Source organism: Elaeis guineensis, chromosome 7 (assembly GCF_000442705.2).
Source record: "Elaeis guineensis isolate ETL-2024a chromosome 7, EG11, whole genome shotgun sequence".
Taxonomy (NCBI): domain Eukaryota; kingdom Viridiplantae; phylum Streptophyta; class Magnoliopsida; order Arecales; family Arecaceae; genus Elaeis; species Elaeis guineensis.
Genome location: NC_025999.2, coordinates 12,268,287 through 12,292,628, shown reverse-complemented (window position 1 = coordinate 12,292,628; position 24,342 = coordinate 12,268,287). Strand labels below are relative to the sequence as shown.

The 24,342-nt window shown below is 41.3% G+C and overlaps 1 protein-coding gene across 1 annotated transcript in view; it reads right to left on the bottom strand.

Moving 5' to 3' along the window:
* LOC105049141 (AP2-like ethylene-responsive transcription factor SMOS1) overlaps positions 1-24,342 on the bottom strand; it is a 34,532-nt gene that overhangs the window by 7,924 nt on the left and 2,266 nt on the right. The window contains exons 2-6 of the mRNA XM_010928708.4: positions 16,296-17,367; positions 15,551-15,633; positions 15,038-15,126; positions 13,827-13,900; positions 13,696-13,746 (exon numbers count right to left, since the gene is read on the bottom strand). Of these exons, the coding sequence (XP_010927010.2) occupies positions 13,696-13,746; positions 13,827-13,900; positions 15,038-15,126; positions 15,551-15,633; positions 16,296-16,606 (608 nt within the window). The 5' untranslated portion in view covers positions 16,607-17,367. The remainder of the gene's footprint in view (positions 1-13,695; positions 13,747-13,826; positions 13,901-15,037; positions 15,127-15,550; positions 15,634-16,295; positions 17,368-24,342) is intronic.

Here is a 24,342-nt window from a genome sequence, read left to right as displayed (position 1 = left end):
CTTTTTTTTTTTTGATTTCTAAGATATCTAATCAATTTTTCATTATTTCTTGAATGATTTCAAATCCAAATTGATCTCTTGATGTTATTTGATATTTGTATCATTCCAATACACCCGCGATTAAGCGTGTGATGTGGATCCGAATCTAACATAATGTTCTATCAAAGAAAAACAATCTTATAAAGACCAAATAGTATTAAATCCTAAAATACTAAAATCAATTAAAAATAAATAATCAATACATACCAAGATTTAGAATCTCGTTGAACATCAATGTCGTTTATAAATATCTGGATCTTTTATATAATCTGGTGGAACATCGGCCCATCCCTCTAACCATGCAGCACTATAGTCCTCTGTGCTCATCCTATGAGATATGCATGCTGGATTGTAACTTGTCCCAGATCTCTCGCTAAAGCTTTAGCTCTAAAAAGTATCCTCAGACCGATAGTAAGGTTGTGGAGAGACCCATCCAAATATGCCGACAGCAAAATCCGATCTGTAAGATGCTCTAGGCTGCATAGGATAGGAGCAACTGGAAGACCATGCCTCGGACGCACCATACCCATATCTATAGAGGCCATAAGCTGCTTGTGGCTGTGAATAAGAGGATCCAGAATATGATGAAGAATCTGATACGTCCATGGCTCCAACTCCACGTATGAGATTATCTGTGCTGCATGATATCTTGAATAACCTCGAGGAGCCCGTCATTTGCGTAAAATCGTATCCTCATGGGCTCTACTAGCTCATGTACCGTGGTCCCTATCCTATGTGGCATACATAAACTGGGACTAATTAGTGAATCCAAAACCACCTTGTGGCTGTATTTCATAAATAGTGGTCTTAGGTACCGAGTGTCAGTCTGTACCGAGTGCCAATACTGTACCGAACCAGTACCGTATCGACTGACGATCGGTACCATCTTAGATACCGATTCAACCTACCTTGAATGTGACTGTCATGCCTTGTTCCCAAGTGCATTGACCTTAAACAAAAAAAAAGACTCATCAAGGCCACCTCAGCAATTAGTGTCATCAATATGAGTCATGATTTTTACATATGTGCAATTGTGATAAGTCTTCTTTTGAAGTATCAAATTGATGCCTCAATATTTAGCTTTATTATTTATAACATAAAACACTTGCGAACAAGGATTCAGGAACCAATATCGGTTCCTGACCAGTGCAGTACGTTATCGGATACCGTACCGTACCGAGTGTCGGTATGGTTTGGCATGCCGATTCCGTATCGATAATTTTTTATTTTTTCAATCTATTTTAATTTCAATTAATTCTTTTTACTAATTTTTAAATTATTTTAGATCCAAATTAATATTTATTTATGTTATATAACAATTCTATCATCCTGAAATAAAATAAAAGAAGTCTAAAACAACGCATTAAATGTATCTAAAATACAAACTACAAAGAATAAGGTACTAACCTCAAGATCTCTACTGATCTAATATCTCGTCGATTATTTGTGACGCTCGTAAATATCCAAATCATCCACATACTCCGGAGGAATATCAAGCCATTTTTTTAATCAAGTAGCATTGTAGTCCTGAATATTTATCCCATAAGATATCCTCTCTAGATTATAAGACATCTCAGATCTCTCGCTCAAACTCTAGCTTTGAGAGATATCTTCGAGATGATGGTATGGCTGTGGAGGGACCCATCCAAATATACCGACAGCAAAATCCGATTCGTAAGATATTTCGGACTGTATAGGATAGTAGCCACTAGAAAATGATGTCTCCGATGCATCATATCCATATCCATATGGATCATAAGCTGCCTACGGATGATAGGATTCATAATACGAGGATGATCCAGATACATCCATGGATCTTACTCTACGTGCAAGGACATCTGCAGCTGTATTGTGTGCTGGACGACCTCTAAGAGGTCGTCATCTATGTGAAATCATATCCTCGTGAGTTTTATCAGCTCATGCACCGTGATCCTTATCTTATGTGCCATGTGTAAAATGAGATTTATCGATGAATTGAATACTACTTTATGACTGCATCTCATGAATAATGGTCTTGCATCCTCCAGTCCCTTTCGAGTCATCAGAACCATGACTACTATCATCACTCTCTATGGTCTCCGAATCTAAGTCAACTAACTCCTGCACTCTTGAGGGTGCTGCAAAATTTTATCTTTTCGACCTCCCCTAGTGTTCCTCTATGATTGACTTTGTTATGCCTGAGAGGATGGATGTCTTCTTCCTGCTTGAGATGATAGATATAATCTCAACATTTCTCACTCAAGTATCTAGAAGGATGTTCCGGACATGGAGTCACATGATGAATGACTTTCTTGTGGCCCTCAGACTATGGCTAATTAGTTGGAATCTTATGTGAAATATTTGTATCTTCCCATTGCCTTGGATCCACCCTGATCTCCCTAGCTACCACACTGATTCGTCATGGAGGGGATCGCAGACCATAAAGCTTTGATTCCTGCTGCAAGCCATCTGATCATCGGATCGTCATCCTCATCAACATAATCACTTAACATCGGATCCGTATACTTCAGCTGTATATCCTCTTAGATGCATTTTAGCCTCAACCTCAGATTATAGTGAACGTATACAAGATCGTTGAGGCATTTATGTGTCAGACGATTTTTTATTTGCTATAGATAAGGACGAAAGTCGACCAATTGTGCTCATAGCCATTAGAGGAGACTGTTTGGGAAAGAATGCGAATAACCACATCTTTTAAATTTTGTACAGATTGTCCAAAATGAATCCACCATTCAGCTGCAAAAATATTAAGCAAAATTATATATTAGATTTCATGATATTAATAGACATGTAATGTTAACAAAGTCTTCTCGTTATTGATATATAATTTATCTGAATTTACCTGCTTTTTGCTTATGACAACTGATGAGACTTCAAAGCTGTCTCCTCTCTAAACTATTTTATTTGTAAAAAATATATTTGTTAAATTAACAAATATTATTGATTACAGACCGAATTCAGTTAAATGCTCATACCTTAGTTAATCTAACATACCTCTTGCAGACATAAATACGATTTTTAGATCGGACATCATCTTATATATCACATTAGAAAGAGTATTAAGAAGCTCATTATCCATATCTATCTTAAATATGGTGCACCAGAATCTTATATTTAAATAGTATGCAGCAAATAAATTCTAAATGATTAAATAGACTTATACAAGTACAAGAGAAATTTTTTTTTTTGAGAATTTTGGAATTCATACATACCGACTGATGCAAATCCCTATCCATCTGGTAGTCCCAGTGGTGCTCAATGATGTTGATGTATTACTGAGCATATTTTGGATGTATCTCACTGATCAGTTTCTTTGCCCTCTCCATTATATGATATAAAAAGCCTAAGTGGGGATATCTTTCATTGTCCACAGTGCGAAGTACCTTATATAACGGCTTAATAATCTACACTATCTTATCAGTCAATTATCAGAATGACTGACTCATTATCAAGTTCTCCATATGACTTTCCTCAATGTCGGCCCTCATATATCTGCTCTTCTGCCACTCGATACTAATAAACATCTGACACAAGACTGCTTTCTTCTCCAGAAGGCTATCAAGTACTATATAGTTTGTAGCAAATCGTATGACATTCGATCTCAAGATCTTTTCTCAGAATATGTCCGCATCAATAATAGAATCCATGTATGATTGTAGATAAATCTAGTAATAATCTGGGCTGAATCCACTATCAGCTGTATGCTATAAAGCTTCGAATATCCATCAACATGAGGTCAATGCAATATACAGCACATAAAATCCAATAAATATGTGATCGCCGGCTCGCCGCTCCATCAGTAACTCTCAGGTGATCTTATTTTGCAGCTCATTATCTGTGATGACCTACATGACATTCTGCTCTACTACTAAGTCAATCACCTCCTTCAGTCTAAGGATGTACGCAGCGTCGTGTATCTTATCTGAAGCATTAATTGATTAATGAAAAAAAAATTATCATCACAATATGTCAAAAAACTGATGATACTCCATCTGATAGGACCGATCCAACCATCATACATCACCGTCAGTCCGTATGTGGGCCATTTATTCTTGTAAGAAGAAATTCATCTTTGCAGTTTCTTGTTACTGTCAAGAAGCTGACCATAGATGTCCTTAGATGCTGAAGATTCTATACTCGAACTGATAGTTTATATGACTGAAATGACAGATCAATAGTAAGTATTGCCTACTGCATTCACTGGAATGTGACTGAAATGAAACTATGATCCAATAACTTGTCACATATCCTTCTTCTAATCCTTCTTTAATATATTGTCAATCCTCTGCTGCTTTGAATTTTTATTGGAAAAAGCTTATAGATTCAAATTATAGATGATGGCTCCTGCTGGAATATCTCTGGAGGACCTCCTGCTGCCAAAAGCTTCCAGCATAGATGAAATACTATGCCTGCCTCTACTAATGGTCTTTCTGATTGAGATGGTCCTCTTGAATTCAAATTTTCTCTCATCGATCGCAGAGTCGGATCCCGATTTATAGCATAATGGTCAAAATCATTCTCTGTACCTGACAATCTCCTTAAACCGGTACTGATCATCCAGACTTGTCTGAATGGTAGCCTCAGCCTGTGCATCCTCGTCATCTGAAGTGGAGACCTCCTCTGACTCTCTAGTGTGATAAAAAAGTGACTCTAAGACTCGACGATCTACCTCCACCCTCTTATTTTGCCCTCTCCTTCGCTGCATTAGAATTAGTGAAGTATTTCATCAGCTGTTGAACCTCCTGTGGGTATTTCTGACATATGGCCACATCGGGGTAACCACCAGTCAAATGCTGCTTCAACATAGTCACCCCTCTTCTCTTGAACTTTATGTTGCACCATTTGCATTCTCAATAGTCCCGAGCCGAGAGCATCTCACCATGCTCCCAACCAATGTCATGCTCTGTATCCTTCTTCTTACTTATTTCTGCAAGTTTAACAAAATACGTCAGTTTAATAATTATATAAAAATATTTTAATTTTTTATCATAAAAAAAATTATTTTTTAAACTACAAAAAATACATTTAATTAATATGTTTCATACTTCTAATGTTCTCATAATTTTTATTTATATATATTTTTAATTGTTAATAATAATTTTAAATCTCATAAATTCAAAAAATATATTATGTATGTCAAATAATACTTTTGAATTAGATAAAATATATTACTAAATTTTATATATTTTTTAAATTGATTACATATATTTTATTATTTAAGTAATTAAAAAATATTTTTTAATTTTAAAAATTTTAAAAAAATATTTAAACTTGGATCTAAGTAGAAACATATCATGGATGCTATATATATTTTTCTAAGCATATTAACATACGTTAGATACTATTTATTTTTTTATTTTATTCGAAATTAAGCCTAGGCTACTATGCACATCATGCATTAAAATCTTCACAATTGGACATAAAATTTATACTGAAAGTCGCTTGAATCATCCTAAACTATTCTGATTTTATATTTTTTAAATTTTATTTTAAAAATATATAATTATATATATATATAATTAATAAAAATTAATGATTTTAGCATCATCGTGTAAATCATTTAAAGATTTATAATATATATTGAAATCATATCAAAATCACAAATTTTGACATGAGTTCTCCTAATTTTTCTATTTCTTATCGTTTTTCGACAAAAAAAAGGCAAAAAAAATATTTAGCAAGAGAATGGTGGATTACCTTGCTTCCGGTCGAAATATGTCGACTCCTCGAAGAATTTGTAAAAAATTTTCGAAGTGTTGGATGTTTTTTTCTTGGCTTCATGTTCGTCGTCGAAGTCACAAAGAAGAGAACTTTTTTATGACTCTGAGCCTCTGCCTTTCATTCGAAAGGTAGAGCCACAAAATGATTCCCTACCCCATAGCCCCGACCCACCCCCTCCCGTATGACCCACCCACCCCCACTTGGTACGGCTTGGTTCAGGCCCAAACCTAGCCTAACCGAAGCATACCGCCAGTTTCAAGCAGTTCAAGCCTGAACTGAACCAAACCGACCAGTTCGATGCGATTCGGACCATTTTTCGAAAATTCGATCTGAATCGAATCAACTCTCCACTGGTACTGTTCAGTACGAGATGTATCGATCGATACAGAATACCATACTTGTGAAAGTATCATATCTATAATTTGTTTATTAGATGTGCTAGTCGATTAAATGGTTGTCTAGGTAATCAACAACCTTTATTGTTCTTCTCACATTTAGAACACACCCCTTATCTGAATATATATCATATAGTATAGTTTTCTGTATCGAGCCTAACTGATCGATATATGTCGTACCGAATCATGACGATGGGGAACAAATCGAATTTCTGGAAAATAGCCCGAACCGCACCGAACCAATCAGTTTGGTCCGGTTCCGGCTTGAACCACTTGGTGTGCTTCGGTTCGGCTACGTTCGGGCCTGAACCAAGCCATACCGAGTGGGGGTGGGTGGGTCACGTGGGAGGATGAGTAGGGGCTGTGGAGTAAGGGAATCATTATGCAGCTCTACCTTTCAAATGAAAGGCAGAAACTCAGAGTCACAGAGAAGTTTTCTTCCCTGTGGCTCCAATGACGAATGCGAAGCTAGGAAAAAACATCCCACTCCAAAAATTTTTCATAATTTCTTCGATGAGTCGACATATTTTGATCGAAAGTAAGATAATCCACCATTCTTGCGCTAAATATTTTTTTCACTTTTTTTGATCGAAAAATGCTAAGAAGTAAAAAAATAAAAAAAAATTATGCCAAAATTTATAATTTTGATATGATTTTATTATATACTATAGATCTTTGAATGATTTATACGATGACGTTAAAATTATTAATTTTTATTAATTATATATTTTTTTTAAAATATATATTTTTGAAATAAAAATAAAAAATTAAAATTAAAAAATATAAAATTAAAATATTATTTAGGATGATTCAAGCTACTTTCAGTATAAATTTTATGTTCAATTGTGAAGATTTTGATGTATAATGTGCATAGTAGCCTAGACTTAATTTTGAATAAAATAAAAAAATAAATAGCATCTAACACATGTTAATGGGCTTAAAAAGATATATGTAGCATCCATGATATATTTCTACTTGGATCTAAGCTCAAATATTTTTTTAAAATTTTTAAAATTAAAAAATATTTTTTAATTACTTAAATAATAAAAAATATATAAAATTAATAATATATTTTAGCTAATTCAGAAGTATTATTTGAAGCACATAACATATTTTTTTAAATTTATGAGATTTAAAATTATTATTAAAAATTTAAAAAAATTATATATAAATAAAAATTATAAGAAATTAGAAGTATGAAATATATTAATTAGATATATTTTTTGAAGTTTAAAAAATAGATTTTTTTATAATAAAAAATTATAATAGTTTTACATAATTATTAAATCGATATATTTTGTTAAACATGCAGAAATGAATAAAAAGAAGCATTCAGAGTGTGACATTGGTTAGGAGCATGACGAGATACTCTCGACTCAGCACCATTGAAAATACAAATGATGCAACACAGAATTCAAGGGAGTGATTAGATTGAAGCAGTATTTGACTGATGGTTATGATTAGATTGAAGCAATATTTGACTGATGGTTATCCCGATGTGACCATATTCGAAATACCTACAGGAGATCCAACAGTTGATAAAGAAGCACTTTGCTAATTCTAAAGCAGCGAAGGAGAAGATAAAACAGAAAAGGATGGAGGTAGACCGTCGAGCCGTAGAGCCACCTTCCTATCACTCGAAAGTCAGAAGAAGCCTTCACTCCAGATGACAAGAAGGCACAAATTAAGACGACCATTCGGACGAGTCTGGATGATCAATACTGACTGGAGGAGATGACTAGTTATAAAGAATAATTTGGACCATCATGTTATGAATCGAGATCCGGCTCTAAAATCGATGGGGAAGAATCCAAGTTCAAGAGGACCACCTCAGTCAAAGAGACGTTAGCTGAGGCAGGCAGAGTATTTCATTTATGCTGGGGGTTTTTGACAATAAGAGGTCCTTTAGAGACATTCCAGTAGGAGCCACTATCCACGATTTGAATCCACAGACTGCCCAGCAAGAATTTAAAAAGTAGAAGATTAGCAGTATGTTGAAGAAGGATAAGAAAAATGATATAAAGCGAGCTATTGGATCATGATTTCATTTCAACCATATTTCAATGAATGCAGCAGACCATACTTACTAGTGGTCCATCATTTCAGCCATATAGCCTATCGACACGTGTAGATCCCTCAGCACCTAAGGATACTAGGGTCAGCATTTTGATAGTAACAAGGAGCAGCTGTAAAGATAGATTTCTTCTTACAAGAATAAATGACACATATGGACTGACGGTGATATGTGATGGTTGGACCAGTCCTACCGGACAGAGCATCATCAATTTTTTGATATATTATGATGAAAAAATATTTTTTCATAAGTCAATTGATGCTTTAGATAAGATGCACGATGCCGCATACATCCTTGGCTTGATGAAGGAGGTGATTGATTCAGTAAGAAAGCAGAATATCATGCAAGTCATCACAGATAATAGGCCGTAATATGAGGCCATTGGAGAGTTGTTGATGGAGCAACGACCGCATATTTACTGGACCCCATGTGATGCATATTGCGTTGACCTCATGTTGATGGATATTGAAGAACTTTATATGGTGCAGCAGATAGTGGACTCAGCCCAAACTATTACTAGATTCATCTATGAAACATGGATCCATCATTGATGCGGACATGTAATGGGAGAGAGATCTTGAAACCAAATGTCACACGGTTTGCTACAAACTACATAGCACTTGATAACTTTTTGAAGAAGAAAGCAGTCTTGCGTCAAATATTTGTTAGTGTTAAGTGGCAAAAGACTAGATATGCGAGGGCCAGTACTAAGAAAAGTCATATGAATAACTTGATGATGAGTCAGTCATTCTGACAAAGGATTGATAAGATAGTGAACATTATCAAGCCGTTATATGAGGTGCTTTATGTCATGGACAGCAAAAGATACCTCTAGATGGGTTTTTTGTATCACATGATGGAGAGAACAAAGAAACAGATCAGTGAGATAGATCCGAAACATGCCTCACGAATACATTAATATCATTGAGCACTGTTGGGACAAGCAGATGGATAGGAATTTGCATCTAGCTAGTAAGCATAAATTCAAGAATCTTCTGAAAATTTGTCTTCTCTTGTACTTATACAAGTCTACTTAATCATTTGTGAAATTTATTTGCAACTTACTATTTGAATCTGAGATTTCAATACACTATACCTAGAATAAATATAGATAATGAGCTTCTCACTGCTCTCCGTAATGTGATATATAAGATGGTGCCCAATTCATAAATTGCATCTATGTGTCTGCAAGAGATATGTTAGATTAACTAACGTATAAGCATTTAACTGAATTCCGTCTGTAATTAATAATATATTTATTAATTTAAAAATATATTTTTCAAACGAAACAGTTTAGAGAGGAGACAGACAATTTTGGAGTCTCATCAGTTGTCATCAGCAAAAAGAAGATGAATTCAGATAAATTACATATCAATAACGAGAAAACTTTGCTGACATTACATGTATACTAATATCATGAATCTGATATGTACTTTCGCTTAATATTTTTGCAGCTGAATGGTGGATTCATTTTGAATAGTCCATAAAAAAATTGTAAGGTGTAGCTATCCGCATTCTTTCCTAAATGGTCTCCTCTAGTGGTTGTGAGCATAATTAATTGACTTTCATCCTTATTCACAGCAAACAGAGAAACAGTCTGACACAGAAGTGCTTCAATGATCTTGTATACATTCACTGTAATCTGAGATTGAGGCTAAAATACATTCAGGAGGATATGCAGCTGAAGTACACATATCCGATGTTAGGTGATTATGCTGATGAGGACGACGATCCAATGATCGGATGGCTTATAGGCTAACAACAGGAGCCAGAGCTTGATGAGTCGAGATCCCCTACAGAACAGACAATATGATACTAGGGAGATCAGGGTGGATCCAAGACAATGGGCAGATACAAATATTCCACGTAAGATTTTAGCTGATCAGCTACAGCCTGAGGGGCCACAAGAGAGTCATTCATCATGTGACTCCATGTCCGAGACATCCTTCCAAATGTTTGAGTGAGAAATATTGAGACTAGACCGGTTATCTCAAGCAGGAAGAAGATATCCATCCTTTCAGGCATAGCAAGGTCAGTCATAGAGACGCATCAGGAGAGGTCGAAAAGACAAAGCAAAAGAAAAGACAGTTGCAGCACCCTCGAAAGTGTAGAAGTTAGCTAACTCAGATTCGAAGATCAAGAGAGATGATAGTAGTCATGGATCTGATAACCAGGGAGAGACTGGAGGATATGAGACCATTGTTCATGAGATACAGCGATAGGGTGGTATTCGATTCATTGGTGAGTCTCAATTTATACATGCCATACAAGATAGAAACCACGATGCACGAGCTGATAGAGCTCGTGAGGATACGATTTCATATATGCGATGGCCTCCGCAAGGATACGATTTCATATAGGCGATGGCCTTCTAGAAGTCATCTAGCATATGATGCAACTGTAGATGACCTTGTATATGGAGTAGGATCCATGGATATATCTAGATCATCCTCGCATTATAGATCCTATCATCCGTAGGCAGCTTATGATCCATATGGATATGGATATAGATATGGTGCATCGGAGACATCGTCTTCCGATAACTACTGCCCTATGCAATCCAGAACATCTTATGGATCGAATTTTGCTACTGACATATTTAGATAGGCCCCTCCACAGCCATACCATCATCTCAAGGATACCTTGCAGAGCCAGAATTTGAGCGAGAGATCTGAGATGTCTTACAATCCAGAGAGGATATCTTATGGGATGAATGTTTAGGACTACAATACTGCTTGGTCAGAAGGATGAACTGATGTTCCTTCGGAATATGTGGATCATCTGGATATCTACAAATATCACAGACACTCGACGAGATATTAGATCAGTAGAAATCTTGAGGTTAGTATTTTATTCTTTGTAGTTTGTATATTAAATGTGTTTAATACATTATTTTAGACTTCTTTTATTTTATTTCAAGATGATAGAATTGTTATATAATATAAATAAACATTAATTTGGATCTAAAGTAATTTAAAAATTAATAAAAAATTAATTGAAATCAAAACAGATTAAAAAAATAAAAAAATTGCATGCCGATACGTAATCGGCACGCCACACCGTACCGACACTCGATACGGTATGGTACCGGTACCAATTCCTGAATTCTTGTCACATACTTTCTAATTTGTCGGTTTAAATAAGTTCTCATATCTAACCTGAGAAATTTAGTTAGGTGCCCTTACAATTGGGCTGATTCAGCAATCATTCTCTTTCTATTACAGCATGTAATTCATCTTGTCCAATTAGGTTGTTTGTGTTATTCTTATATTCGATGTAAATAATATTATTTGTTAAGACGAGTTAGCTAATAGTTAAATAATGAATAATCACTTCAACATCAGTTAAGTTGATCATTTTTTGTCCTTAACATTAATTTCCCCTTACTTCAAGGTAGATTATGGGTATTGTGCACATCTACCATTATGAAGAGAGAACCAGTGATGCACTCTTCTTCCTTGCTTAATTACTACTAATGTTGTCATCACCTCCGTTATGCACAACATGAATCATGGAAACAGTGATAGTTAGCCTCCTGAAACTGCTGATAGTTAGCCTCTTCCTACCATCATTCCTGAGCTCAAAGCTAGCAACATTCATTTCAGCATGTCTCAGCTTGATGGAAAAGTTGTGCAGGTGACTAGATACTCTGTCATTACACCAATGCTTTGTTGTTAGTCTAATTAGACTGCTTGCACGACACTGCATTTTTTGCACTTTGCAACCTTAATGTAGATCTTGAGTATACAGCCAAATGCCAATTGATGGATATGATACTATGTAATATTTCATTGCATCCTTCAAACCTTTTGAAGTGATACTTCTGTTTCCGGAAGACAAATGAAGCATACAAGATTGCTTACTTGCCTTCAAGATAATTGTCATGCAATGCTCAAGCCATCGCTACAAGTGACAACCAGGGTACTGTCTTCCGAGTAAGCAAGGGACTGCAGCATACAGTTCATGTTATTAACCATCATTTCCTCAGCCATTATTTCCTTGTCTTGCCAACCTATAGTTAAAACTTGAAAGCATGCAACTCCTTAGCTTAGGATGTAAAAGATAGGGGACCCCAAAAGGCAAGGTTCCACATGGGAATCTAAGTCGGAGTTGCTAAGGTTACAAATGAAGACAATGGTAGCAACATGTCCACCAAAGATCTCCAATCCAGGCCTGCAATACCTTGTCCTCTTGGATCAAGACCCAGGATTAGAATAAAAACCACGTCAACTTCCAAACATCCTCAATCAATTTAAAATTATGATCAAACACTGAAGTATCTCTCCATCAGACACATCGGACTCATAGTGTTTGTGTTGGATGGTCTTGAATGCTTCCTTATCGCAATGTAATTTGGTGTTCCTCCACATAGACCAAAAGATATTTGAACTTTGCACCGAAACTTCGAATAAAACACAACCATAAGCTTTTACCAAAGTGATCAAATGAATCTACACCAATGAAGAAGTTGGTTCCATGTTCCATCTTGCACCCCACACAAAACACAAGTAGGATTGAGTAGGATATCTATTTTCATGAGATTGTCCTTTGAAAACATCCTAACCTTAGATAGGTGCCATTCTAAGACATTAATTTTGAGAGGTGTCATCAAATCCCAAATTTCTGAGCAAGGATTCAAATCCCGACAAGACGTCTCATGAGACATCGGAATGGGTTAACATCCCATGTGCCAGGACAAGGCCGTCCTGCTATCGTCCCAGTGTCTCGATCAGCAGGTCTTAAGGCATCCCTTATCCAAAATGTCGGGATGGGGTGGGATGGCATTGCGCCCCGTTCCATGAGAAAAATGAGACAGCCCCATCCCACAAGATTTAAAACCTTGGGATGCAGTACATATTTTACCACCACAGTTCGGCATTTAAAAAACCGACTTTGCTTCACATGAAGTCTCTTCAGAATCCTGCACGGAATGATGGAATCCCTTGACCCTGACACCAGAATCCAGATAATCATGAATGGTATTGAACAAGATATATTTTAGATGAGTTCGTGGTTAAATATATTTCACAGCACATACTACATAGGGTGTAATGCGAGACTAGGAATTCTTTTGTGTATAGCTTCTTGTTTCATAGCCACAAATCAATCCTATAGTCTTCAGCAAATTGATGTCCAAAAGAAATGTATAATCTTTAAACTATTTCTGCTTGCACCAAAGAATCTCAATGGGCATTGTATAATAATAGTTGTTAGTTTCTTCTTCCTTTTATTTCTACCTACATGTCAGAGATAACAAAACACAATACATTCCTGAACCACTTACGATCATATAATAGCATCCTAAGCTATAGAAAGTAAGAAGTCAACCTGCTATGATCCATACACATGGACTAGTGTCCAGCCAGACAAATTGTTGAATTGCAAAGAATAGGCCAAGGGATGTATTCTAGTTTTTTCTAAGCAGCAACTGAGTGAACATGTATTATCTAGATGAACATTACATACCTGGAAAGTCCACGATATTTAGGAAACCCTCTTGAGAAAGCACTGCTTTTTCTGCAGTAATTGATCGTTTTATGTCAGTGATAACAATGACAAAAGAAAAAGAATACCATGCTTCTAGGATAGATGCATGCCTTCTAAGAGACACAAGATACTCCTCCTTTGAAACCATCTGCATTTCTTCAAGATCTCTTGCATAATCGCTAACCTATATATGTGAAATATAGGATAATATATGATCAGTGGATGCATGCTAAAATCAATCACCAAAATTACAAAGCCTAGAGACAAAAATTTTTTAATGACTATGCCTTGTAAGTCAGAAGTTCATCTGTCCAAGCATCTAAAACCCGATTGCCACTTAAAAGTAGAAAGGTGTATACATTTATAAGCAAAGTTCTTTCATTGTCCCAAGCACGCATTAACTTGTATCCTTTAAATCTCTACCTAAAAGTTGAAATACATGAACTATTCGTGTAACTGAATCTCAACTTGAAGCATTGTAAAAGAAATAAAATTTTGCACCACCATGTACCAAAACATTGTAAAAAATAGGCATAGCTCAAGGTCTGAATGCATCGATAATGATGCATAAATGTAGCATATTATGGTACAAGCAGGTAGATAACCATACAGCTATTTTTTGTACTTATTCTGGAGAATAATATGTTCATTGATTCACTGTTCATGAATATCTAGTTATTTTAGTAATCACATGGTTTTTTCATAGTTTTTATCAATCACATGGTTTTCATATACCTTTTACCTCAAAGCTTTTTCTTGTCTGTTTAATCTGAAAAATGCTAGTTCACGAATGCTGTTGATCAGAATTCTTTATGCTATGTAATGTGTAGGGCCCATTTATCAACAAAAGCGGAGGCTTTTACTATAAGTTAGCCTGCCAGAACATTTTACATGGGTTAAGAATCATGTTTAACTGTTCAAACTTGACCAATTTCAATGGAACAACAATTAGAATCAACTAGATGCAGAAGAGGTTTTCTTAGCTTATTTAGGCATGCAACATTTGGGCACTGTCCTGTATCTTTCTGAGGAAGTACAAGCCAAGTGTTTACCAGGTATACTGGTACTGTGTGTTTTGCATGCTATGCCTGTCTGGCAGTCCCTGACCAGCATAGGCAAGAAGCACAATATTTTGAACTTTGATCCATGCACTCAAATTTTTCAAATGTAGTACTAGAGATGCTTGTTATTATCTCCAAACAAAACCATACTGCATAACTCTGAGATCACTCATGACATCACACGGCCACAATGGGTCAAGAATTCCCTAACTAAAGCTACCCACAATTAATGACCAAAAATGCAGATTAATATATCTCACAGGGAAGTTAATGACTGTCCCAGCACCCCAATATTTCAGAGCAGCAAGATCATAAGCTCTAGCAGCAGCCTCTTCATCATCATATGCACCTATAGTACATCAGAATGATAAAATAAATAATTTTGAAAGAATTTTCCAAAGGAGTTAATGGTTACCAACTGTATAGAAGATTGACTACTAAAAATTTGTTGACATACCTAAGTATACTGAATAAACAAGTCACATGCCAAGAAATTCCCATGCAAATCAAGAAAGGCTGAGTTAGAACTTTTAAGGAAAATACGAGCTAAGATCCTATATTGCATTGTAGATAATAATTTGATTTGCAGGAATATGTCCACATTCCTCAAAGACTAATTGACTAGAAAAACTACATGATATCCTGAAATATTCATTGTTATAACCATAATTTCATTTGGATACCAATGAATACTGTAGTCCATGTAATTTTCAATTTGAGTCAAGCATTCCATGTAATATATCACACTAGAAATGTACTTTTTTCAGAATTACCTTGTTTCCCTTTCTTATTTTGGTTTTGGTTCCAGGTACTTTTATCCCAAAGGTGAGCTTCATATCGACCTGTCCACCTGTGTCTATTATTTGAAACAGAAAATATCCAGCAAGCAGTTAAAACCTAGGTAGTACAAATAAAAGGAGCTATGTTGCTGCAAGGATCAGATGTGATCCATTATAAATTTAAGTAATTATCTAACAGCTGTTATAATCCTCACAAATCAATAGTTTACGAGTCTAACTCGCAAGACTACAGAATACACGACAAGAGAATACAATAATGCAAAATCAAATAACACTAGGAAGCCTAGGAAATAGACTAAAACATCCCAGAACTTTACATAAAAGAAGGTGGTAACATGATCCACGGTACCCCGCATGGTAAAAAATCACCAACTCCTTGACTAATCATCACTACATAATCTAAATCCATGAAGTGGTCCTTTTAATTACCCTAGGAGGCAAAAAAGTGCTGTTTTATATCGCGTGATTTCGGGCACCTTTTCATGATAATTCTTATCTCACTTTCCAAGTAGTGTAGTTTTAGTATCAAATCAACAAATAGAAATTTAACAGGATCAGCTCAACCATTTTAATTTCCTTTTACCAAACATTCGATTAAACACAATATAGAACCGGGATCTCCATTTGAATCAAAGAAATGCATTCACTCAGTTCACGTGCAATGAGCGAAAACGAACGAAGAAGACAAGGGTTTCACTTCGACAGGTTTAGTTTTTACCGGGTGACTCCTCTGTAGATGGAGCTCCGCTTGCCAGCAGCGCAGGGCGGCATCCGGCTGATGCGCTCCTTGGCGGTGCAAACCCTCTCCTTCCTCGCCTTCTTGATTCCCCTGAAGCTCATCTGGTCGCTGGCCGCCGCCCGCCGCCCCTCCGACGACCCCTCCCCTCCTCCTCCTTCGCCCGTCGCCGCCTCCGCCTTCGGAAGCCCATGATCGGCCGAAGACGACGAAGCCGTCGCCATGAGAATCGAGTTCGCCGATCCAAAAGGACAGAACGAAAAGGGATTTTTTTTTTTTTGTTTCAGTTTCATTTCATTTATATGTGATGATGGGGTAGTCGACTTGCAGGGCCTATTTCAAACGGACGGCCCGCCCGCTAGAAAACTGGAGAGCAAATGGACGGAAGGGTGGTGGGGGCCATGGAGAAGGCTCGTGTGGACGCATCGGGGAGGGGAAAAAAAAAAAAAGAAAGGGAATCCAAGGCAAGAACAGTTGCTGACTCATCGCTTTCAGGTCCAATTTGATCTTTGAGGGATCCAACGGCATGAAAAGTCTACAATTTGGCGAGGAAACTTCCAACACTTCCCTACGTTAAAGCTGTTAGGCAGGATGAAAATTTTCTTTCTGCAGATCAAATGCCTGCATTTTTGTCGGAGATATGCGCACGATGCCCATCTGCACGTCACCTCATGATACCACCGAAAGGGGAGCACAAACCATCACTGTGATGGGATGGCGGGCAGTGTAATGTCCGTTCCGAGAAGGCTCCCCCAAAGATTTCTTTTTGGTATCTTCCCAAAAAGAAAAAGGAAAAAAAGAGATTTCTCCGGTATTTTTTGTGAAATGGGGCTGATGTGCCCTATCTGAAGATCCAAAAAAAACATAAAAATCACAAGCGATTGGACTTGGATTAGCACGACCTCCAAATAGTGCTTCAAATAACAGGATTGGAAAAACAAATCCCCTTCATGCAACCATCTGACGCCGCACTTGCCAACTCCAAAGTTCTGGAGATCCCGCGAGGCATTCAAAGTGCATTCAGCCCAATTTCTTTGGATCCGGTAATGCATACCTTAGAATAAAAAAGAAAAATAGAGGATTTAACTTCGTTTGCTCATGTTGGTGCAAAAATCCGCTTGCGCCGGAGAAGCTGGAGTCGAAGGAGTCGCGATCGCCGCCGGAACCTGCAAAAGAAGTCTAAATCGGAGGTGGGATTGCTCTGGCAAGACCCTCCGACGCTCAAGTCAGTTCTCTGCCTCAACAAGAATGGAGTGCTCGAACGGAGATTTTAGTAGAGTTTTTAGGTAAAAACTAGAGCTTATCGAATAACGTATCTGGGGTTCTCCTTTTATAGGCGAAGGGGGCGACAAATTGATAGCGACGCCTGTAACCGTCTGATAGTGGGCCGCCCAGAGTCAGGAAGAATTTATTACGGAGGGTAGTAGAGTGGGATCGTGGCTATCGCCGTGGCTTGCCACGTGGAGTCAGTTACGGGAGTGGAGCGGCGTCCGCCGTCGTGACTTGTCAGGGAGTGATAGAATCGCACAGGATCCGCTGCAGGGAGTGGAGTAGAATCGTGGCCGTTAATACAGTCTGTCAGGGAGTGATGGAGCTGCGTAGGGTCCGCCGCAGGGAGTGGAGCAGGATTGTGGCCGTTGCTGCATCGCGCTAGGGGGTCCAGACTTGTCGGCCGAAGTTCGGTTGGAGTCGGTAGCGAGGTCCGGTACCCGTAGGAGTTTGAGCGAAGTCTACTTACAGTTGAAGTCGTAGGCGGAGCCCGGCTCCCGTAGGAGTCCGGACGGAGTCTTCCTTGGAGTCGCGGACGGAGTCCGGCTCCCGTAGGAGTCCGGGCGGAGTCCTCCTTGGCGTCGTGGACGGAGCCCACAAGGGTCAATCCCGCTGAGAACTTCGGCCGTGGGTATTTTATACCCAACACCGGTCCCCTCACTTCCGAGTTTGAATTTCGAATGAAGGAAGTTCAGAGAGGTTGTCGCAGCCGAAGTTTCCCTTCTGACGTCTCGGCGCAACCGCCCTCGGATATGTCAGCATTTAATGCGCGCATGCCAGAGCCCTTTTTCCGATTAGGGTGATCCGAAAAGTCTTTTCGGAACTCCCACCGAGATGCAATCCCAAGCGTCGCGCCATGAAAATTTGCGAACAGTCAATCCTCGATAGCGGCGAGTGGGACACGCGGGACACGTGGTAAGCACCGATTGGTCTAGGGATATCCGCCACCATGATTGCGCTGAGATCCGCTGCCTATTTAAACCCCCTACCCTTCCTTCGGGGCTTTACTCCGCCTAAAAGATGGCATCTTTCTTTCGTCTGAGAGCCTGGCTACTCAGCCACTCCCTCGGTACCCCTGCCAACTCCGAGCGTCTTCCGCGCCGGTCTTTGCCATCTCTCTGCCGTCCTCAGCCCCCCGATTTCTCTCTAGGGGGTAACCCCGTCAGGTCCTCCACCCCGAAGGCCATCCTCAAGAGGATGCCTAGGGCTTGGAGGAAGGCAAGGAGGAGAACAGCGGTCTGTGAGTTCTCCAGTCATCGAGCGGCCGCTGAAGGTCCCTGTCGCTTCAAAGGGGGTTTGAGGAAGAATTCCTTCAACAACAGGGGTTTAATGACGGAGATCGCCGGTAAAGGCGTTCTGCCTGAGAATTTCGGAGTAGCAAGACGGGGTGACACCGGTCAGGAGGGCAGAGTTGTCGTCGCAAGCTGTGGCGGGATCCTTGATGTCGTTGGTGCCGAGGGACCAGAAGCGGTCGGCGTCGACGGCGGGGCAGCAAAACTTGTTGCGGGGACGGTGGAAGTAGCGCACGCCGACCTTGTCGGAACACTTTGGACGGTGGTTGTCGCGGAGCATTTGGTGATAGCGCATATCTCTGGCACCGCCGCTGCCTCCGAGGTGACTCCGGTTCTTCTTGAAACAGGTCTTCGTCGCCGCTGCCGTCGCCCTGATTGCCCCGTGGAATCTATCCCATTCTTTTCCCCTCGGGGTTGGGATTTCGGAGGTGGAGCGAAACAAGGCGGGGCAAGAGCCGATAGATCTGGTACACGCACTGGAAAATGCGGTCGGGAAGGACAGGAACGGAAAGAGAAGTTTGCAGTTTGAAGCGGCCTCCGGGGTATCCTTTCCAAGCTGTATTTCGAGCCTTATAATAATGTATTCTTTTCTGGCCCTCCGGATCTTGTAACGTACATCCTGTTAGTTGAAGAATGAGAGGGAGATTTTGTTACCTCGTGAATTGCTGTCCGCCGAACTTTCTTCCCTCTCTCATCTTCTTTTTTCTCTTTTTTCTTCTTTTTTTTTTTTTGACGTCGTCCTTAGGTCACCAGCGGCTCTTTTATTTGTGTTGAATTGTCGTTTGCCGAGCTCCTTTTCGGTTTTTGCATCGCTCGAAGATACTCGGTTGCCATCATATCGATCCATCTTTTTCGCCAGCGGCTGCGGACTCGCCTGGGGGCCATTCGGGCTTGGTGTCCCCCCTTAGGGCTTGAGCTCGGAGGTCTGAGCTTCTGTCACCCCGAGAAAGTTATCCTACCTTGGATTTGCGTAGAAAGCTTTCTTGAAAGCTGGGATTCCTGATGAGGGCCCCAATCCTTGCCGCGACAGGGTTCTCCGCACCTTGGGCGCTGTTTATTTTCCAATCGTCGCTGATGTGGCCCATCGCCTTCCTTTTTCTTTTTCGCCTGAAATTTTTCCTCTACTTTCAGCGAGGCTACGGGAGTTCGGTTCCCGTAGGTGAAGCCGGGGCGAAGTTCGACTCCCGTGGGAGTCCGGACGAAGATTACCAGCCGTTGAAGTTGGTGATGGAGCCCGGCTCCCGTAGGAGTCCGGACCTTCGATTTTGCTCAAGCTAGGGCAAGATTTTTCTCCCGTCCTTAACAGGGTTGTGGGGGCGCATGTGGGCATTGCAGGGCCTCTCCCCCCATCCGGTCTGAATGGAACCGGACCTTCCGACTTTGCTCAAGTTAGGGCAAGGTTTTCCTCCTGTCCCTAACAGGACTGTGGGGGCGCATATGGGTGTTGCAGGGCCTCTCCTCCCATCCGGTCTAAATGGAACCGGGCCTTCGACTTTGCTCAAGTTAGGACGAGATTTTTCTCCTGTCCCTAATAGGGCTGTGGGGGCGCATGTGGACGTTGCAGGGCCTCTTCCCCCATCCGGTCTAAATGGAACCGGGCCTTCGACTTTGCTTAAGTTAGGGTGAGGTTTTCCTCCTGTCCCTAACAGGGCTGTGGGGGCGCATGTGGGCGTTGCAGAGCCTCTCCCCCATCCGGTCTAAATGGAACCGGGCCTTTGACTTTGCTCAAGTTAGGACGAGGTTTTCCTCCTGTCCCTAACAGGGCTGTGGGGGCGCATGTGGGCGTTGCAGGGCCTCTCCCCCCATCCGGTCTAAATGGAACCGGGCCTTCGACTTTGTCGGGACGAGGTTTTCCTTTAGTTTGTTTGAAATGTCCAAAGACATACAGGTATACAACTTTTGATTAAAATGAAGTTATTGGTAGTACATCCGTAAGTTTTCCGAGCTCCATGGTCGTGGGAGGTCGGCTCCTCCGAGTTCCTTAAGATAATAAGCTCCGGGCCGGACTACTTCTTTGACTTCATACGGTCCTTCTCAGTTTGGGGTGAGTTTCCCCCGATCCTGAGGTTGCGAGACAGCGGCTCGTCGAAGCACTAGATCTCCTGCTCTAAAGATTTTGTTCTTGACCCGGGTGTTGTAATATCGAGCGACTTTCTGTCTGTAGGATGCCATTCGAACCTGAGCTATCTCCCGTCTTTCTTCCAGCAGGTCGAGATTAGCTCTAAGACTTTGCGAATTTTGGTGTTCGTCGAATGCCACGACTCGTGCCGACGGGAGTTTAAGCTCGATTGGGATGACGGCTTCCATACCGAAGGCTAAAGCAAAGGGAGTCTCCCCCGTAGGTAGCCTCTGGGTAGTTCGATACGCCCACAACACATGATAAAGTTCGTCCGCCCAAGTTTTCCTTGCTTTTTCGAGCCTTGTCTTAATCCCCTGCAAAAGGGTTCGATTAGTTACCTCAGCTTCGCCATTCGCCTAGGGATGGGCTACTGATGTGAAGTTGTGGGAGATGTTCAGATCTTCACAGAATTCGACGAATTTTGCTCCCGCGAATTACCGTCCATTATCAGTGATTAGGGTTCTAGGCAGATCGAACCTACACACGATCGACTTCCAGACGAAATCTTGCACTTTTGCTTTTGTGATTTTCGCTAGTGGTTCGGCTTCAACCCATTTGGTGAAGTAGTCAATCGCTACAAGGAGGAACTTCCTTTGCCCAGATGCCAGGGGAGAGGGGCCGAGAATGTCCATCCCCCATTGTGCAAAAGGCCATGGGGCACTCAAGGGTGTGAGCTCGGTGGCGGGCTGTCTCTGGACGTTGGCGTATCTCTGGCATCGATCACACTTTTTGACATATTCAATCGAATCATGATGCATTGTTGGCCAGTAATATCCCTGGCGGAGCAACTTGTGGGATAAAGATCTAGCCTCCAAATGGTTTTCGCAAATTTCTTCATGTACTTCCCACAAGGCGTAGTCAGCTTCCGAGGGTCGGAGACATTTTAAGAGGGGCAAGGAGTATGATCTCTTGTACAACTTGCCCTCATAAAGGATGTACCGGGAGGCCTGATTTCGGAGCTTCCAGGCTTCTTTCGCATCCTGGGGGAGAACTCCATCTCTGAGATAGATTATCAGTGGGTCGACCCAGCTGGGCTCGTGGTCAATCTCCATCACGGGCTGCGATTCTTCTGTACTCGGGCGCCTTAGAACTTCAAAGAGAATGCCTTGGGGCAATTCGGCCGGAGCCGACGTCGCCAGCTTGGAGAGAAGGTCAGCCCTGGTATTTTCCAACCTTGGAATCTGTCTAATGTTGAAGCTGCTAAAGGCGGGAGTGAGCTCCTTTACCTTCTCAAGGTATTTGGCCATACTGTCCTCCCGCACTTCGTAACTCTCGCTGACTTGTCCCACCACTAGTTGAGAGTCACTGTGCACCCGGAGCTGACCTATTCCCAACTCTTTGGCGATCCTTAGTCCTGCGATCAGAGCTTCGTATTCGGCTCCATTGTTTGTTGCGGAGAACTCGAAACGCAGAACGTATTCCGCGATGACTCCCTCCGGACTGACCAAAATCAGGTCTGCACCTGTGCCTGACATGTTGGAAGATCCGTCCACATAGAGGGTCCAAAAGCGATCAGAGGGATCGGCCTCTTCTTCGAGAGAGTTCGGTTGGGACTTTAGGTCGTCGACTTTGCTTTGTTCAGGTTCAGCTTCCTCTGGGATGGTACACTCTACTATGAAATCTGCCAGTATTTGGGCTTTCACCGCTGGCCTGGGTCGATAGTTGATGTCGAATTTCGTGAGCTCGATCGTCCATTTTGCCATCCTCTTGGAGGTATCCGCCTGGTGCAAAACCACCTTGATCGGTTGATCGATGAGTAGCGTCACGGTGTGCCCTTGAAAGTAGGGTCGGAGCCTCCGGGCTGCGATCAATAAGGCGTAAGTCAGTTTTTCTAATTTGATGTACCTGGTCTCGGCGTCCCTCAACGTGCGGCTAACGTAGTAGATTGGCCGCTGGACTTTCGCTTCCTCTTTGACAAGAATGACCGCGAGGGCCATGTGAGAGACCGCCAGGTATAAAAATAGCTCCTCTCCGGGTTCAGGCTTTGCTAACAGCGGGGGTGAGCCAAGGTAGCCCTTCAATTCTTCGAACGCCTGTTGGCACTCGGAGGTCCAACAGAAGTTCTTCGGCTGCTTGATGGTTTGAAAGAAGGGCAAGCATCATTCGGCCGACCTTGCGACGAAGCGATTAAGGACCGCTATCCTCCCCGTGAGGCGCTGAACCTCTTTTATCGACTTTGGGGCGGTCATCTCCTGGATGGCGCGAATTTTCTCTGGATTGGCCTTGATCCCGCGCCCTGATACCATGAAGCCCAGGAACTTTCCTGAGGTTACTCCGAAAGCGCATTTAGTTGGGTTCAGCTTCATTCTATATTTTCGGAGAGCGTCGAAGGTCTCCTCGAGGTCGGCAACATGATCTCTGGAAGACTTGCTTTTTACGAGCATATCGTCCATGTAGACCTCCATGTTACGGCCGATCTGCTCCTTGAAGATTTTGTTCACCAACCGTTGGTAGGTTGCGCCCGCGTTCTTGAGGCCGAAGGGCATGACCCTGTAACAGTAAAGGCCACGATTAGTGATGAAGGCTGTCTTTTCTTCGTCTTCCGACGCCATTCTAATTTGATTATAGCCGGAGAACGCGTCCATGAAGGTGAGGAGCTCGTGGCCCGAGGTCGCGTCCACCAGTTGATCGATTCTGGAAAGGGGGTAGCTGTCCTTCGGACAGGCCTTATTCAGCTTTTTGAAGTCTATGCACATCCTCCACTTGCCGTTTGCTTTTTTGATCAGGACAACGTTGGAAATCCAATCGGGATAATTGACTTTCTTAATGAATCTGGCTTTAAGGAGCTTATCCACTTCCTCGGCTATCGCCTTCTGTCTCTCTGGAGCGTGACTCCGGATTCTTTCTTTCGTCGGTCGATGCTTTGGATCGACGGCCAGATGATGCTTCATGACCTCCGTGTCAATCCCTGGCATGTCTGCTGGAACCCAAGCGAAAACGTCCGCATTCCTTCGCAGAAAATCAATGAGATGCGTCCGCACCTCCTCCCCTAGGTTGGAGCCGATCATCGCTACATGCTCCGCGTTCCCGTCATTCAAAGGGATTGGTACCAGATCTTCGATTGGGGCGCCCCTTTCTTCGGCGAGGTCATCACGAGCATCCAGTCCATCGACGGGACAGGGGTCGGATTGATCGCTTCTTTGCAAGGCTATATTGTAGTAGTGTCTGGCCAGGGCTTGGTCTCCCCGGACCTCTCTGATCCCCTGGCTGGTGGGGAACTTCAACTTCAAATGGTAGGTCGATACGACGGCTCGGAGAGCGTTGAGGCCGGGTCGGCCGAGGATTACATTGTAGGCTGATGGCGCCTTCACCACCAAGAAATTCATCAGGGCTCTGGATTGTCTTGGAT